Source organism: Leucoraja erinacea, unplaced genomic scaffold, assembly GCF_028641065.1.
Source record: "Leucoraja erinacea ecotype New England unplaced genomic scaffold, Leri_hhj_1 Leri_665S, whole genome shotgun sequence".
NCBI lineage: Eukaryota > Metazoa > Chordata > Chondrichthyes > Rajiformes > Rajidae > Leucoraja > Leucoraja erinaceus.
In genome coordinates this window covers 9,748-27,938 of record NW_026576581.1, presented here as the reverse complement: position 1 = coordinate 27,938, position 18,191 = coordinate 9,748, and the positions used below count along the sequence as shown (strand labels likewise).

At 54.0% G+C, this 18,191-nt stretch overlaps 1 protein-coding gene across 1 annotated transcript in view; it reads left to right on the top strand.

Moving 5' to 3' along the window:
* Positions 1 to 16,934, top strand: part of LOC129694436 (heterogeneous nuclear ribonucleoprotein C-like) — a 38,612-nt gene extending 21,678 nt beyond the window's left edge. Inside the window, 10 exon segments of the mRNA XM_055631154.1 lie at positions 4,776 to 5,046; positions 5,384 to 5,459; positions 7,069 to 7,119; positions 8,083 to 8,133; positions 10,607 to 10,758; positions 11,031 to 11,053; positions 11,055 to 11,145; positions 11,840 to 11,935; positions 15,039 to 15,058; positions 16,851 to 16,934. Of these exon segments, the coding sequence (XP_055487129.1) occupies positions 4,776 to 5,046; positions 5,384 to 5,459; positions 7,069 to 7,119; positions 8,083 to 8,133; positions 10,607 to 10,758; positions 11,031 to 11,053; positions 11,055 to 11,145; positions 11,840 to 11,935; positions 15,039 to 15,058; positions 16,851 to 16,934 (915 nt within the window).
* The last annotated feature ends 1,257 nt before the right edge of the window (positions 16,935 to 18,191 follow it).

Genomic DNA, 18,191 nt, shown 5'->3' with positions numbered 1-18,191 from the left:
CCACGGAAGTCCCAATGAGGTGGAGATCGACAGCTTCACCCGGCCTGGGCACCACGCTTTCAGGGGGGACTCCCGAGTCTGCTCTTATAATTTTGCCCGGATTAAAGGAGGAGATGCCAGACCACCAGTTGTTGGGAAAACCGGCGGTTGACCAGTGCTTAGGGAAAGGAAGAGACGGGCAAGACTCCAACGTGGGCAAAAAGCACTGTGGTAGCTGGGCTGGGCGTCACAATCAACAGGGTCTTGGTGAGACCACACCTGGAGTATTGCGTACAGTTTTGGTCTCCAAATCTGAGGAAGGACATTATTGCCATAGAGGGAGTGCAGAGAAGGTTCACCAGACTGATTCCTGGGATGTCAGGACTGTCTTATGAAGAAAGACTGGATAGACTTGTTTTATACTCTCTAGAATTTAGGAGATTGAGGGGGGGATCTTATAGAAACTTACAAAATTCTTAAGGGTTGGACAGGCTAGATGCAGGAAGATTGTTCCCGATTTTAGGGAAGTCCAGGACAAGGGGTCACAGCTTAAGGATGAGGGGGAAATCCTTTAAAACCGAGATGAGAAGAACTTTTTTCACACAGAGAGTGGTGAATCTCTGGAACTCTGCCGCAGAGGGTAGTCGAGGCCAGTTCATTGGTTATATTTAAGAGGGAGTTAGATGTGGCCCTTGTGGCTAAGGGGATCAGAGGACGGTTCAGTTGCCTGATCACAGCCGGGAAGAAACTGTCCCTGAATCTGGAGGCGTGCATTTTCACACTTCTGTACGTTTAGCCTGATGGCAGAGGGGAGAAGAGAGAGTGGCCAGGGGGGTGCTACTGGTCCTTGATGATGCCACTGGCCTTGCCGAGGCACCGTGGGGTGTAAATGGAGTCGTTGGTTTGTGTCATGGTCTGGGCTGCAATTTCTTGCGGTCTTGGATGGAGCTTGTTCCCAAACCCGTGCTGTGATGCATCCCGTTAAAATGCTTTAACCAGCTGCACGGTGGAGTTGCTGCCTCCCAGCGGCGGAGACGCGGGTTCGATCCTGACCACGGGTGCTGTCTGTACGGAGTTTGCACGTTCTTCCCCCATGATGGTAAATGGTAGGGAATTGAAGAATGTAGGTGAACAGAGGGATCTGGGAATAACTGTGCACAGTTCCCTGAAGGTGGAATCTCATGTAGATAGGGTGGTAAAGAAAGCTTTTGGTATGCTGGCCTTTATAAATCAGAGCATTGAGTATAGAAGTTGGAATGTAATGTTAAAATTGTACAAGGCATTGGTGAGACCAAATCTGGAGTATGGTGTACAATTTTGGTCGCCTAATTATAGGAAGGATGTCAACAAAATAGAGAGAGTACAGAGGAGATTTACTAGAATGTTGCCTGGGTTTCAGCAACTAAGCTACAGAGAAAGGTTGAACAAGTTAGGGCTTTATTCTTTGGAGCGCAGAATGTTAAGGGGGGACTTGATAGAGGTTTTTAAAATGATGAGAGGGATAGACAGAGTTGACGTGGAAAAGCTTTTCCCACTGAGAGTAGGGAAGATTCAAACAAGGGGACATGGCTTGAGAATTAAGGGACTGAAGTTTAGGGGTAACATGAGGGGGAACTTCTTTACTCGGAGAGTGGTAGCTGTGTGGAATGAGCTTCCAGTGAAGGTGGTGGAGGCAGGTTCGTTTTTATCATTTAAAAATAAATTGGATAGTTATATGGACGGGAAGGGAATGGAGGGTTATGGTCTGAGCGCAGGTATATGGGACCAGGGGAGATTATGTGTTCGGCACGGACTAGAAGGGTCGAGATGGCCTGTTTCCGTGCTGTAATTGTTATATGGTTATATGACCGTGTGGGTTTTCTCTGAGATCTTCAGTTTCTTCGCACACTCCAAAGGAAGATAGACACAAAATGCTTCAGACCAGACTCGAAACGTCACCCATTCCTTCTCTCCAGAGATGCTGCCTGTCCCGCTGAGTTACTCCAGCATTTTGTGTCCTATCTTCGATTTTAACCAGCATCTGCGGTTCTTTCCTACACATTAGGTTTGTAGGTTAATTGACTTGGTATAAATGTAAATTGTCCCTAGTGTGTGTGTGTGTGGGAGTATTAATCGAAACATAGTAAAATAGGTGCAGGAGTAGACCATTCGGCCCTTCGAGCCAGCACCGCCATTCAATATGATCATGGCTGATCATCCCCAATCAGTACCCCGTTCCTGCTTTTTCTCCCCCCCATATCCCTTGACTCCTTTGGAATGTGCGGGGCTTCGCAGGCCAGTGCGGACTCGGTGGGCCGAAGGGCCTGTTTCCGCACTGTGCATCGCTGAACTCAACGACACTATTGGGTGCAGTTCTGGGCTAACCCTGCACAGGAAAGGTGTGGAGGCTTTGGAGAAGGGTAACAATACTGCCTGGATTAGGGGGTTGCAACTGAAGGAGAGGTTGGGCAGACTTCTGTGAAACGCCAGACGGAGGCTGAGGCGAGCCCTGGTAGGTGATGGTAGTCATAGACAGGGTAGATGGACAGTCAGAATCTTTTCCCCCCCTGGGTGGAAATTTCTGGCACTAGCGGGCATAACTTGTAAGGTGTTTAAGAAGGAACTGCAGATGCTGGAAAATCGAAGGCACACAAAATGGCTGGAGAAACTCAGCGGGTGCAGCAGCATCTATGGAGCGAAGGAAAAAGGCAACGTTTCGGGACGTCGGGACGAAACTCAAAGGAAATAGGTAACGTTTCGGGCCGAAACCCGGAAGGGTTTCGGGCCGAAACGTTGCCTATTTCCTTCGCTCCATAGATGCTGCTGCACCCGCTGAGTTTCTCCAGCACTTTTGTGTACCAACGATAACCAGTACCTTGTCCAGCGAGAGGCAACGATACTGAAGCCCTGGGCTGGGCTGGCCCCCTGGCTTTAGACTTCAGATACAGTTTAGACTTCAGATACAGCGGGCAAACAGGCCCTTCGACGGAGCATCTATGGAACGAAGGAAATAGGCAACGTTTCGGGCCGAAACCCTTCTTCAGACTGATGTAGGGTGGGGGGGGGGGAGAAGAAAATAAAAAGGAAGAGGAGGAGCCCGAGGGCTGAGGGAGAGCTGAGAAGGGGAGGAGACAGCAAAGGCTACCGGAAATTGGTGAATTCGATGTTTATGCCACTAGGGTGCAGACTGCCCAGGCGGAATGTGAGGTGCTGCTCCTCCAATTTCTTGGTGGTGCTCACTCTGGCCATGGAGGAGACCCAGGACGGCGAGGTCGGGTTCGGAATGGGAGGGGGAGTTGAAGTTCTGAGGTTTAGATGCGTGGGGCAAAGTGAAAAGGAGCTGTTGCTGCCTGGCTTCCATCCTGACCACGGGTGCCTGACTGTACGGACAAGTGTGAACGGGAGATCGTAGACCCGTGCACAATCGGTGGGCCGAAGGGCCTGTTTCCGTGCTGGATCTCCAAACTAAACAATAGACAATAGGTGTAGGAGGAGGAGGCCATTCGGCCCTTCGAGCCAGCACCGTCATTCACTGTGATCATGGCTGATCATCCACAATCACTTCCCCGTTCCTGCCTTCTCCCCTGACTCCGCTATCTTTAAGAGCCCCATCTAACTCTTGAAAACATCCAGAGAATCGGCCTCCACTGCCTTCTCAGGCAGAGAATTCCACAGATTCCTAACTCTCTGGGTGAAACATAGAAAATAGGTGCAGGAGTAGAGGCCATTCGGCCCTTCGAGCCTGCACCGCCATTCAATATGATCATGGCTGATCATCCAACTCAGTATCCTGTACCTGTCTTCTCTCCATACCCCCTGATCCCTTTAACCACAAGGGCCACATCTAACTCCCTCTTAAATATAGTCAATGAACTGGCCTCAACTACCTTCTGCGGGAGAGAATTCCAGAATTCCAGAGATTCACCACTCTCTGTGTGAAAAAGTTTTTCCTCATCTCAGCTGTAAATGACCTACCCCTTATTCTTAACCTGTGTTCCCCCGGTTCTGGACTCCCACAACTTTGGGAACGTTTCCTGCCTCTACCGTATCCAATCCCTTGACAACCTTATACGTTTCAATAAGATCTCCTCTCATCCTTCTAAACTCCAGAGTGTACAAGCCCAGCCGCTCCATTCTCTCAGCATATGACAGTCCCGCCATCCCGGGAATTAACCTGGTGAACCTCCGCTGGGCTCCCTCAATAGCAAGAATGTCCTTCCCCAAATTAGGGGACCAAAACTGTACACAATACTCCAGGTGTGGTCTCACTTAGGGCCCTGTACAGCTGCAGAAGGACTCAACTCTTCTTGTTATGATCTAAACTGAACGGGAGAGGGAGGGGAGGGGAGGGGGGGGGGGGGCAATCGCGGAGTCCTGTCACGGGAGAGAGAGAGAGAGAGAGAGCGGCTGTGCCGTGGAGCCTACCCCCGCCCGGTAAGCGGTGACCCCCTGGCTTCCCCACATCCCCCTCCCCACTCACTCCTCACATCCCCCTCTCCCCTCCGAGCCTCGGTCAAAGGTAGCGAGCAGGTGAGTACTGAGGGGGAGGGGGGGGGGGTGGCGGGAGTGTGTGAGGGTTGTTATACCTGGCCCAGCGGCGGGGGAGAAGGCAACAACAGGTAGGTTTGTTTGAGAGGTTTCTCCGTGAGTTGGCCGGTGGAAGCGGAGTGATGAAGCTGGACTGGCGAGATGCCCGAGTCTGAGGAGCTAAACCCTGCGCTCAATTTCTTCCTTCCTCCCCTCCCTGATTTTTTTTTTTTTTTTTTTTAAACAACCCTCCCCTCCCCTCCCTCCCCCCCTCCCCCCCCCTTACCCAGGGGTACGAGAGCCTGATGGCGGCCAAACTGATGGCCAGCAACGTGACCAACAAGAACGACCCTCGCTCCCTCAACTCCCGGGTCTTCATCGGCAACCTCAACACGGCCGTGGTGAAGAAGACCGACGTGGAGGCCCTGTTCGCCAAGTACGGCAAGATCGTGGGCTGCTCGGTGCACAAGGGCTACGCCTTCGTCCAGTACGCCAACGAGAGGACAGCGCGCACTGCCGTGGCGGCCGAGGATGGCAGGATCATCGCCGGGCAGTCGCTGGGTGAGAGGGACGGGAAGGGGCGGGAAATGAAGGGGCAGGGCAAGGGAGGGGAGGGTTTCAGTTTTGTTTATCACGTGTACTGAGGTGCAGTGAAAATCATTTTTAGTTTTGATCATAAGATCATGTGATGGGAGCAGAATATTTATGGCAGAGATGGATAGATTGTTGATTAGTGCGGGTGCCAGGGGTTATGGGGATAAGGCAGGGAGAATGGGGTTAGGAGGGAGAGATGGATCGGCCATGGTTGGATGGAAGAGTAGACTGGATGGGCCGAATGGCCTAATTCTGCTCGCGTCACTGATGACCTTCTGACCTTTGCTCCCCCCCTGTGTTACAGACATCAACCTGGCCGGAGAACCCAAACCCAACAGACCCAAGAGTGGGCAGAAGAGATCAGCCTCTGACATGTACGGGTGAGTGGGCGCGGGATGCCGTTCCCCATCCCCCGCTCTGCAGCCCCGTAACAACCTCCGTAACAGACCCACCGCACAACCTCCCCGAGGTTGCTCCTCCTTTCTATCCCCCCCTTCCCCCCCGCCGCTGCCCCTGCCCCACCCACGTCCCAGTCCCGCCCCACCCACGTACTTGCCCCGCGTACCTGCCCCTGCCCCCCCCCCCCCCCCCCCCCACGTACCTTACACCAAATCTCTATTAAACCCCTTTAAGACCCCATTAAATAATTCCCCCCCTCGCCGTAATCTGTGCGAACTGGTTTCAGCGAAGACAGACACAAAGTGCTGGAGTAACTCAGCGGGACCGGCAGCATCTCCGGACAGCAGGAAATGGTGACGTTTCGGGTCGGAGACCTGGAGATACGGTCGGATAAGATGTGAAAATGAGAGATCACAGGGGGACAAAGACCAAGGAAAATGTAGACTGGGATCATTGTAAGCTGAGGGATGCTGCCCGTCCGTCCCGCTGAGTTACTCCAGCACTTTGTGTCTACCTTCAGTGTAAACCAGCATCTGCGGTTCCCCTACTCGGGGGGAAATGCTGCAGCCATCCAAGATGATCCACACTGGTTCTGCCTCATCTCTCCCCACCACCCAGTGTCTACCGATCCTCCTACCCCTCCCCACTCCCCCTCCACAACCACCTTTCTTACTCCCTCCATCATTTGTGGTTTGGTGCCTCTGCTGTTCGAGATACCCACTGCCACCTAGAGAGAGAGAGAGAGAGAGATACAGCACGGAAACAGGCCCTTCAGCCCACCGTGTCTGCACAGACCAGCAACCCACACCTTAAAGGCCCTGTCCCACTTACGTGCCCCTGGCACGCAAATTACGCGACCTCGTCGTCGCGTTGAGGAGCACGGGCTTCATGTGGCCGTGCGGGGACGGTCCCACTGAGAGACGCGGGGGGGTATGTGGTTGTGGGCGATATCGCGCGGGTCTTTCCGAAATTTTGTCGCGATCGAAATCTTTGCGCGCCACCGGCCTGTCGCGTAACTGACGGCCAAAGTGGGACAGGGCCCGAGACCCTGGCGCGACGCAACGTCTCCCCTCCAACAGCGGCAGCAGCAGAAGCGGGCAAACGATCACCGAGCTCGGGCCTGGGGCTCACGGCCGTTCCGGTCCGGATCCGCCCCCCACTTCTACCCCCAGAGCGGGGCCGAGAAAAATGAAGACGGACACAAAATGCAGCAGTAACTCAGCGGGACCGGCAGCATCTCTGGAGAGAAGCAACGGGTGACTTTTCGGAGTCAAGACTGAAGAAGGGTCTCGACCCGAAACGTCACCCATTCCTTCCCTCCAGAGACGCTGCCGGTCCCGCTGAGTTACTCCAGCGTTTTGCGTCCATCTTCGAATGACGTCACGCGCTCCCAGACGGCTGTGCGGTCGAATGAAGTCGCGCGCGACCTTTGCGGGTCCGTCGCGCCTCGACCACGAGGTTGCGTAATTAGTTAGCCAAGGACACGTAAGTGGGACGGGCTTAACACTATCCTGCACGCACTCCCTCGCTCCCTCACTGTTAGCCCCGTCATTCCTCTGGTTGGATTGACTCTTCTCTTTATCTCGGCAGATCCACATCCGACCTTGACTACGATTATTACAGGACTGACTTTTACGACAGGTAAGGGGGCCCTTCCCACACCCCCTCCCAGGGGAGAGGTGAGGGGGGGGGGTGGGGAGCAACAGTGCTGTGGAGAGTGGCGCAGGGATCAGAGCGCACAGACTGGGAGACCCCAGGCGAGGGGAGGAGGGGGGGAGGGGATGGATCAGTGCCCTCGGGACACCTTCATAACGAGAGGAGTTGAGTACAGGAACAAGGAGGTCCTTCTGCAGTTGTGCAGGGCCCTGGTGAGACCACACCTGGAGTACTGTGTGCAGTTTTGGTCTCCACATTTGAGGAAGGGACATTCTTGCTATTGAGGGAGCCCAGCGTAGGTTCACCAGGTTAATTCCCGGGATGGCGGGACTGTCATATCATGAAAGAATGGGTTGACTGGGCTTGTATTCACTGGAATTTAGGATGACTAGGGGTTCTTTTAAAAAACGGATTGGACACACTAGAGGCACGAAACATGTTCCCGATGTTGGGGGAGTCCAGAACCAGGGGCCACAGTTTAAGAATAAGGGGTAAGCCATTTAGAACGGAGATGAGGAAACTCTTTTTCACAGAGAGTGGTGAGTCTGTGGAATTCTCTGCCTCAGAGGGCGGTGGAGGCCGGTTCTCTGGATACTTTCAAGAGAGAGCTAGATAGGGCTCTTAAAGATAGCGGAGTCAGGGGATATGGGGAGAAGGCAGGAACGGGGTACTGATTGTGGGTGATCAGCCATGATCATATTGAATGATGGTGCTGGCTCGAAGGGCCGAATGGCCTCTACTCCTGCACCTATTGTCTATGCTTCGATGGCACGGACTGTGGGGTCAAAGGTGAGGGGGGCCAGGCGAGTTTTTTGGTGGTGGGGGGGGGGTGAGTGAGCTCGGGACAAGGCTGGGACGCTTGTTGGCGGAGTGTTTGACCTTGCTAAGCCTGTAGACTGGAATTAACGTGAGTGTGTGTGTTCTCTCTCCCTCCCCCTCAACACTCAGCGCACCCCCAGCCCGGCAAACAGAAGCGTACGAGATCCCATCACTCACCCGGTAAGAAAAACACTTTTCCATTTTCCTCCCCCTCTCACCACCCTCCCCCCCCCCCCCCCTTCCCCCCACCCTCTCATCCTCCCCTCGACCTTTCCCATCCTCGCTGGACCTGCGAGACAAAGAGAAGAGTTCATCCAACTGGGGGAAGATCACGTGTCCCGGAGGGGGAGGGGGGGGGGAAGGTTTGGGTTGACGTACGAGGAGCGTTTGTCGGCACTGGGCCTGTAACTCGCTGGAGTTGGGAAGGTTAAGGGGGGGGCCTCGTTGAAACGTACCGAATAGTGAAAGGCCCGGATAGAGTAGATGTGGAGAGGATGTTTCCACTAGTGGGAGAGTCTAGGACCAGAGGGCACAGCCTCAGAATTAAAGGACGTTCCTTTAGGAAGGAGATGAGGAGGAATTTCTTTAAGTGGTGAATGTGTGGAATTCTTTACCACAGACGGCTGTGGAGGCCACAAGTCAGTGGGTATTGGGGGGTGTGGCCGACTGCTGATTGGCCCGCATGAGGCGGGGTTGCCGACGGCGCCAGCCCTCGCCACACGGACCGCGATCAGTCCCACGAGCACTGGGGGCGGCACGGTGGCGCAGTGGGCGGAGCTGTTCCCTCGCAGCGCCGGAGATTCGGGTTCCGTCCCGACCACGGAGTTTGTACCTTCTCCCCGTGACCACGTGGGTCCCCTCCGGGCGCTCCGGTTTCCTTCCACGCTCCAAAGACGAGCAGGTTTGTACGGTTACACAAAAATTGCTGGAGAAACTCAGCGGGTGCAGCAGCATCTATGGAGCGAAGGAAATAGGCAACGTTTCGGGCCGAAACCCTTCTTCAGACTGATCGGGGGCGGGGATGGGTGGGGACAAGAAAGGAAAAAGGAGGAGGAGCCCGAAGGCTGGGGGATGGGAGGAGACAGCAGGGGGACTGAGGAAGGGGAGGAGACAGCAAGGACTAACAAAATTGGGAGAATTCGATGTTCATGCCCCCAGGATGCAGACTCCCCAAACGGAATATGAGGTGCTGTTCCTCCAATTTCCGGTGCTGCTCGCTGTGGCCATGGCTCGCTGAAGGGTTTTGGCCCGAAACGTTGCCTATTTCCTTCGCTCCATAGATGCTGCTGCACCCGCTGAGTTTCTCCAGCTTTTTTTGTGTAACCTTCGATTGTCCAGCATCTGCAGTTGTTCCTTCTTAAACACAGGTTTGTAGGGTAATTGGCTTCTGTAAATTGTCCCTAATGTGTGTGGGATAGAGCTGGTGTGAACGGGTGATTGTTGGACAGCATGGACTAAGTGGGCCGAAGGGCTTGTCTCCATAGTGCATCTCTAAACTAAACAGTGGATAACAGTGAGACTGTCTATACCTGCTGGAGGAGGTAGTTGAGGCGGCAACCTTCACTCTCTTGCCCAGAGCGGGGGAATCGAGAACCAGAGGACATACGTTTAAGGTGAAGGGGGAAAGGATTTAATAGGAATCTGAGGGGTGACGTTTTCACACAGAGGGTGGTGGGTGTTGAGTTGAGGCTGGGACTATCGCAACGTTTAGACAGGTACACGGATCGGACAGGTTTGGAGCGATATGGACCAAACCCAGGCGGGTGGGACTAGTGTAGATGGGGCAAGTTGGTCTGTGTGGGCAAGTTGGGCCTTTGTCCCTCAGTGCCAAGAGGCAACACGGTTAATTCCCGGGGGATGGCGGGACTGTCGTACGCTGAGAGAATGGAGCGGCTGGGCTTGTAAACTCTGGAGTTTAGAAGGATGAGAGGAGATCTCATTGAAACGTATAAGATTGTTAAGGGCTTGGACACGCTAGAGGCAGGAAAAATGTTCCCGATGTTGGGGGAGTCCAGAACCAGGGGCCACACACAGTTTAAGAATAAGGGGTAAGCCATTTAGAACGGAGACGAGGAAACACTTTTTCACCCAGAGCGTGGTGAGTCTGTGGATACCCACCCCCGTCCCCGATCAGTCTGAAGGAGGGTTTCGGCCCGAAACGTTGCCTATTTCCTTCGCTCCATAGATGCTGCTGCACCCGCTGAGTTTCTCCAGCTTTTTTGTGTAACCTTTGATTCTCCAGCATCTGCAGTTCCCTCTTAAACACTGTGGAATTCTCTGCCTCACAGAGGGCGGTGGAGGCCGGCTCTCTGGATGCTTTCAAGAGAGAGCTAGATAGGGCTCTTAAAGATAGCGGAGTCAGGGGATATGGGGAGAAGGCAGGAACGGGGTGCTGATTGGGGATGATCAGCCATGATGGCCTCTACTCCTGCACCTATTGTTTATTAACAGGTTTCTGCTGCCATTTTGTAGGATTCAAAGTTGTTTAAGGTGTCGAGCCCTAGATTGGTGGAAAAAGCTGTTGTCATGGCGGCAGCTCTGGGACGGAGCTGCAGGGGTCAGCCTGGCCTGGGACCACAGGATGGGCGGGGAGCGTGGATGGGAGGGGGGGGGGTTGGAGGGGGCTGCTGCTCACACTCTCTCCCCACTACAGGATGTACCCCTACCCCAGCCGGGTGCCCCCCCCACTGCCCCGGCCTGTGACCATCGCCAAGCGCCCAAGGGTCACCGTCCCAGTGCCCAGGAGAGGGAAGGGCAACTTCAACAGCAAGTCCGGGCAGAAGTCGGCATCGTCTGGGAAACCAGGTACTGGAGCAGAGGCACCGCAGCCGTCCCGTCCCGTCCCGTCCCCGTCACGCACGCACGCACGCTCGCACCCACGGGCAGGCCACAGGGTCAAGCTGCCTCCGAACCCTCACGCCCACACCCAGAGTCAGACACGGGTGTGAGTCCAGGGAAGGGGGGTGGGTGGGGGGGGGGGGGGGAGGGTGGTTTGGGCGGCTGCCCCCACCCACATGTACTCACGGGGTTGTGTCTTCGCCCTTTTGTTTTGCCCGCAACCCCTCGCCGCCGACAAGTGAAACCCAACGACCTCGCCACCCATCAAAAAGGAGCTGACACTGATCAAGAGCAAAGTGGACTCGCTGCTCGACAGTCTGGACAAGATCGAGAAGGAGCAATTCAGCCTGGCAGGTAAGTGCAGTGTGTCCCCCCCCCCCCACCCCTGTAGAGGTCCTGCCCCTCCCCCCCGCTCCCCTCCGCCCCCCCCCCCCCCCCCCCCTCCCCCCCCTGTAGAGGTCCTGCCCCTCCCCCCCGCTCCCCTCCCCCCCCCCCCACCCCCCCCCCCCCCCCCCCCCCCCCCCACCCCCCCCCCCCACCCCCCCCCCCCACCACCCACCCCCCCCCCCACCCACCACCCACCCCCCGCCCCCCCCCCCCCCCCCCCCCCCCCCCCCCCCTCCCATTGGGGACTCCCCTTTCTTCCCCCCTCCCCCACTTTCCCTTCCTTTCCCCCCTTTTCTTCCTTCCCTCCCTATATACCCCGCCCCCCACCCCCCCCCCCCACCCAGTAAGACAGAAAGTCCCCCTCCCTCCAGTGTAAACCCCCCCCCCCCCCTCTCCTCTCTTCTCCCCCCCCCCCCCCCGTCATTGGGGACTCCCCTTTCCCCCCTCTCCTCTCTCTCTCTCTCTCTCTCTCTCTCTCCACTTTCCTCCCCCACCTTACTTTTTCCTTTCCCCCTTTTCTCCCCCCCCCCCCCCCCCCCCCCTCCCTCCATCCCCCCCCCCCCCCCCCCCCCCTCGCCCAGTTGGGACAGAAAGCCCCCCCTCCCTCCAGTGTAACCCCCCCCCCCACTCTGCTCTCTTCCCCCCCCCCCACCCTGCACAGAGACCAAGAGTGAGAAGATGGAGGGGATCGGGGGCAAGGTGGTGGTGGCGGCTGCTGCTGCCGGCGAGCTGAAGAAGGCGGAGAGCGAGGGGACCGGCGAGGAGGGCGATCTGCTGGAGGAGGAAGAGGAGGAGGAGGAGCAGGAGGTACAGGTCGAGGGGCCGAAGGGCCACGTCCCCCAGAGCGGGCGGGGGGGAGGGGGATCCCATTGAAACATGTGGAGTAGTGAACATCCAGTGTAGAGTGGATGAGGAGAGGATGTTTCCACTAGCGGGAGGGCCTTTGACCAGTGGACACACGATGTATCTATAGAAATTAGGTGCAGGAGTAGAGGCCATTCGGCCCTTCGAGCCTGCACCATTCGCCATTCAATATGATCATGGCTGATCATCCAACTCAGTATCCCGTACCTGCCTTCTCTCCATACCCCCTGATCCCCTTAGCCACAAGGGCCACATCTAACTCCCTCTTAAATATAGCCAATGAACTGTGTGGCCTCAACTACCCTCTGTGGCAGAGAGTTCCAGAGATTCACCACTCTCTATGTGAAAAAAGTTCTTATCATCTCGGTTTTAAAGGATTTCCCCCTTATCCTTAAGCTGTGACCCCTTGTCCTGGACTTCCCCAACATCGGGAACAATCTTCCTGCATCTAGCCTGTCCAACCCCTTAAGAATTTTGTAGGTTTCTATAAGATCCCCCCCTCAATCTCCTAAATTCTAGAGAGTATAAACCAAGTCTATCCAGTCTTTCTTCATAAGACAGTCCTGACATCCCAGGAATCCGTCGATAGAAAGGAGATGTGTATAACTTTCTTTCTAGAGGACTTAACTTCCTGGTGCCTTTCCCCACAGTGGATATTTTTGATTCTGCTGTGGGGGGACGTTTGTGTTGAACTCTAAAATGTGTTGTGTCCATTTTCTTTTATGTTTTTTAACCTTTTTCTATGATTTGTATGGAAACTTATTATTTAATTTCTTTGGTGTCAATGCGAGTTGACTTAAAACGTGCTATATAAATAAAACTTACTAACTTACTTACTATAAAATCATGAGAGGAATAGATCGGGTAGACGCACAGAGTCTCTTGCCCAGAGTAGGGGAATCGAGGATTTGAGGACTTAGACTCAAGGTGAAGGGGGAAAGATTTAATAGGAATCTGAAGGGTAACTTTACCACACAAAGGGTGGCGGGTGTGTGGAACGAGCTGCTGGAGGAGGTACAGCGCCCTCCATAATGTTTGGGACAAAGACCCGTCACTTATTTATTTGCCTCTCTACTCCACAATTTGAGATTTGTGATAGAAAAAAAAACACATGTGGTTAAAGTGCACATTGTCAGATTTTATTAAAGGCCATTTTTATACATTTTGGTTTCACCATGTAGAAATTACAGCTGTGTTTATAAATAGTCCCCCCCCCCCCCCTATTTCAGGGCACCATAATGTTTGCGACACAGCAGTGTCATGTAAATGAAAGTTTTCATAGTTTGCATGCAATGACTGTGATTCATGGACATCACCAGTTGCTGGGTGTCTTCACTGGTGATGCTCTGCCAGGCCTGTATTGCAGCCATCTTTAGCGTCTGCTTGTTTTGGGGGCTAGTCCCCTTCAGTTTTCTCTTCAGCATATAAAAGACATGCTCAATTGGGTTCAGATAGAAACATAGAAAATAGGTGCAGGAGTAGGCCATTCGGCCCTTCGAGCCTGCACCGCCATTCAATGTGATCATGGCTGATCATCCAACTCATTATCCTGTTCCTGCCTTCTCTCCATACCCCCTGATCCCTTTAGCCACAAGGGCCATATCTAACTCCCTATTAAATATAGCCAATGAACTGTGTGGCCTCAACTACCTTCTGCGGCAGAGAATTCCAGAGATTCACCACTCTCTGTGTGAAAAAAGTTTTCCTCATCTCGGTCCTAAAAGATTTCCCCCTTATCCTTAAACTGTGTGACCCCTTGTTCTGGACTTCCCCAACATCGGGAACAATCTTCCTGCATCTAGCCTGTCCAACCCCTTAAGAATTTTGTACGTTTCTATAAGATCCCCCCTCAACCTTCTAAATTCTAGCGAGTACAAACCGAGTCTATCCAGTCTTTCTTCATATGAGAGTCCTGACATCCCAGGAATCAGTCTGGTGAACCTTCTCTGTACTCCCTCTATGGCAAGAATGTCTTTCCTCAGATTTGGAGACCAAAACTGTACGCAATACTCCAGGTGTGGTCTCACCAAGACCCTGTACAACTGCAGTAGAACCTCCCTGCTCCTATACTCAAATCCTTTTGCTATGAAAGGGTGCTTGACTTGGCAAGATCGGGTGCTTGACTTGGCCACTCAAGAATTGGCCATTTTTTAGCTTTGAAAAACTCCTTTGGTGCTTTAGCAGTATGTTTGGGATCATTGTCTTGCTGTAGTGTAGAATGAACCGCCGGCCAATGAGTTTTGAGGCATTTGTTTGAACCTGAGCAGATCGGATGTGTCTATACGCTTCAGAATTCATTACACTACCACCATCAGCAGTTGTATCATCAATGAAGATAAATGAGCCAGTACCTTCAGCAGCCATACATGCCCAGGCCATAACACCCCCACCACCGTGTTTCACAGATGAGGTGGTATGCTTTGGATCTTGGGCAGTTCCTTCTCTCCTCCATACTTTGCTCTTGCCATCACTCTGATATAAGTTAATCTTTTCAACTCACGAGTTTTATTGTCATGTGTCCCAGATAGGTCAATGAAATTCTTGCTTGCTGCAGCACAACAGAATATTATAAGCATAAATACAGAGTTCAGTGCATCTATATAGCATAGACCATATATATATATATATATACACACATAAATAAACATTTGTCTCATCTGTCCACAATACCCTTTTTCCAGAACTCTTTTAAGTACTTCTTGGCAAACTGTAACCTGGCCATCCTATTTCTGCGGCTAACCAGTGGCTTGCATCTTGCAGTGTAGCCTCTGTATTTCTGTTCATGAAGTCTTCTGCGGACAGGGGTCATTGACAAACCCACACCTGACCCCTGAAGGGTGTTTCTGATCTGTCGGACAGGCGTTTGGGGATTTTGGTCTTTATTATAGAGAGAATTCTTCTGTCTTCAGCTGTGGAGGTCTCCCTTGGCCTGCCAGTCCCTTTGCGATTAGTAAGCTCACCAGTGCTCTCTTTCTTCTTGATGATATTCCAAACAGTTGATTTTGGTAAGCCTGAGGTTTGTCTGATGTCTGTGACAGTTTTATTCTTGTTTCTCTCAGACTCATAATGGCTTCTTTGACTTTCATTAGCAAATTATGGTCCTCGTGTTGATAAACAGCAATAAATGTTTCCAAAGGTGATGGAAAGACTGGAGGAAAGACTAGTTCAAAGTAAAATTTGTTGTCAATTCAATTATGGAACAGTACTTACACAGAGGATTGAAATTACGTTTCCCCATACTCCAAATGTGCAAGTAATATTAAAAACACAGGCAGACAACATACCAATAAAAATAGACAATAGACATTACATTATTTAAAATATTAAAATATTCACAGTGTGCCAAAATATAGCAAAAACTTGTGAGGTATTTTACACAGGGTGCAACAATGAAAGGTGCAAATATAGAAAAAGTGCAAATTTCGTACAGGAGACATCGAGTCAAAGTTATTTTCACAGTTTGTTTGTCTTTGTTTGGGTACTGTTCATGGAATTTTCTTAAGTGTGTTGAGTAGTCTGATGGCCTGAGGAAAAAAGCTAGGTGCGGAGAGCTCTCTGATGCCTGCACTAAGGAGGAATTTAAACTTACCTAAGCAATTACAAACACCTGTGAAGCCATGTGTCGCAAACATTATGGTGCCCTGAAATGGGGGGGACTATGTATAAACACAGCTGTAATATCTACATGGTGAAACCAAAATGTATAAAAATGGCCTTTATTAAAATCTGACAATGTGCACTTTAACCAAATAAATAAATGATGGGTCTTTGTCCCAAACATTATGGAGGGCACTGTGGTTGAGGCTGGGACTATCCCAACATTTAAGAAATAGTTTGACAGGTATATGGATAGGACAGGTTTGGAGGGATATGGGCCAAGCGCAGGCAGGTGGGACTAGTGCAGCTGGGACATGTTGGCAAGTTGGGCCGAAGGGCCTGTTTCTACACTGTATCACTCCATGAATCTACGAGATGAGGAGGAATTTCTTTAGCCAGAGGAGGGTGGTGAATCTGTGGAATTCGTTGCCACAGACGGCTGTGGAGGCCACAAGTCAGTGGATATTTTTGAGGCGGAGACAGATAGATTCTTGATTAGTGCGGGTGGCAGGGGTTATGGGGGCAAGGCAGGAGAATGGGGTTAGGAGGGAGCGATAGATCAGCCGTGATTGAATGGCGGAGTAGACTAGATGGGCTGAACGGTCAGATGCTGCTCCTAAGTGTTATGAGCTCAGTGGGCGTCGCGAGAGTGAGGGGTGTCTGTGTCCCGGTGCCCCATTACCCCACTCCCCCTCCTCCCTCTATCCATCTCCTCCCCCATTCCCCCCCTTCCCTCTCTCCTTCCCCTCCCTCAATCCCTCTCCTCTCTCCGTCCCCTCCCCCTCCCCCATCCCCTCTCTCTCTCTCTCTCTCCCTCTCTTCATCTCCCTCCTCCCTTTCCCCCCCTCTCTCACTCCCTCTCTCCTCCTCCCTTTCTCTCTCCCCCTCCCTCTTTCTGCCCTTCACCTCTCCTCTCTCTCTTCTCTCCCTCCCTCTCTCTCTCTCTCTGTCTCGCCCCCCTCCCTCCTCCCCCCCCTTCTCTCAGTCCTTCCCCTCCCTTCCCCCCTCTCCCTCTCTCTCAGTCCTCCCCCTTCCCCACCTCTCTCCCTCTCTCTCCTTCCCCACTCCCCCCCCTTCCCTCTCCTTCCTTCCCCTCCCCCCTCTCTCCTCACCTTCCCCTCTCCCCCTCTCTCTCCTCTCTCCCCCTCCCCCCTTCCCTTCTCTCTCTCTCCGTCTCCTCCCTCACTCTCCTCTTCCCTCTCTCTATGCAGCTGGACGACAGCAAGGGCCGCAAGGAGCGGGAGGAGGGCGAGGAAGATGGTGACGATGATACTAACGGCCAGGACGGGCACTAGGGCCGGCGGGCGGCTCAGACCAGCGGCGTGTCGAGATTAACACCAGACCACAGACCTCCCCCTCCCCCCTCCCCCCCGACCTTCCTTCCTTCACCCCCCCCCTCCCCCCCTGACCTCCCCTTCCTCCCTCAATCTCCCCCCCCCCCCCCCCCCCACCCTCCCCACCCAAACCTTCACCCCAATTCGTTCTCTCTCCCCCCCCCCCCCCCCCCCCCGGTTCCCTTTCCTACAGACTAACTGTTCCGAAGCCTTAAACGTACCTTCCACAAACGCTCTTTTCCTCAACCCTCCTCTCTCCCCCCCCCCCCCTCCCCACCCCCACTTTCCCATCCCCCACCTTCCCCATCCCCCATCCCCCCATACCCCTACCTCACCCTCATGTCCCCCATTCGTCCCCCCCACCCTCCCCACCCCCACCCTCCCCTCTCCCCCCATCCCCCACCCCCATCCCCCATCCCCCCCCCCCCCCCCCCCACCCTGGTCTCCCCATCCCCCACCCTTTCATTTTCTACAGAGCTAACTGTTCCGAAGCTGATTTTTATTGTGACCCTCCCCAACCGTCCCCAGCGTCTTTCTCCCATCCCCCACCCCTCCCCTAAGGGGCAAACCCTCTCTGATTTCACCCTCCCTCCTGCCCCGTGTCTCCCCCCCCCCTCCCCCCCTCCCCACCCCCCCCCCTCCCTCCCCTCACCCCCACCCTCCCCCACCCCCCACCCCCCCATCCCCCCCCTCTCCCCACCCTCCCCGTCTCCCCCCTCCCCCACCCTCCCCACCCCTCCCCGTCCCCCCGTCCCCTCTCCCGGGGCCCAGTTCAGACACAGACAGAATTCTCCCCCACCCCCGTTGCCTCGTGCTTTTCCGCTTCCAGTCTGCTTGCTCCCGTTTGCGTGACGCTGCTTTTTTGGGTCCGGGGAGGGATGGGTCTGGGGGGGGGGGGGGGGGGGGAGGGATAGGTGGGGGGGGGTTAGGGTTAGAGGGGGGGGGGGGGGGGGGGCCTGATTCTAGAACAGACAGACACCATTTCTGTAGCAGTGATAGACTGGGCACAGATCCTACGCCTCTCCCTCACCCATCCACCCACCTCTCCGCTGTCCCTTCCAGCCCCCCTCCGCCTGTTCCTCTGCCCCCTCGCCAACACTCGCTCCACCCCTCCCTCGGTCCCACCATGTCTAATACCAATGTAGCAGCGCACTAACCCAGCTCCCGTCTCCCCTCTTACCCAGGAAGCCGCCAGCTTTGCCTGCAATGAGTTTATTT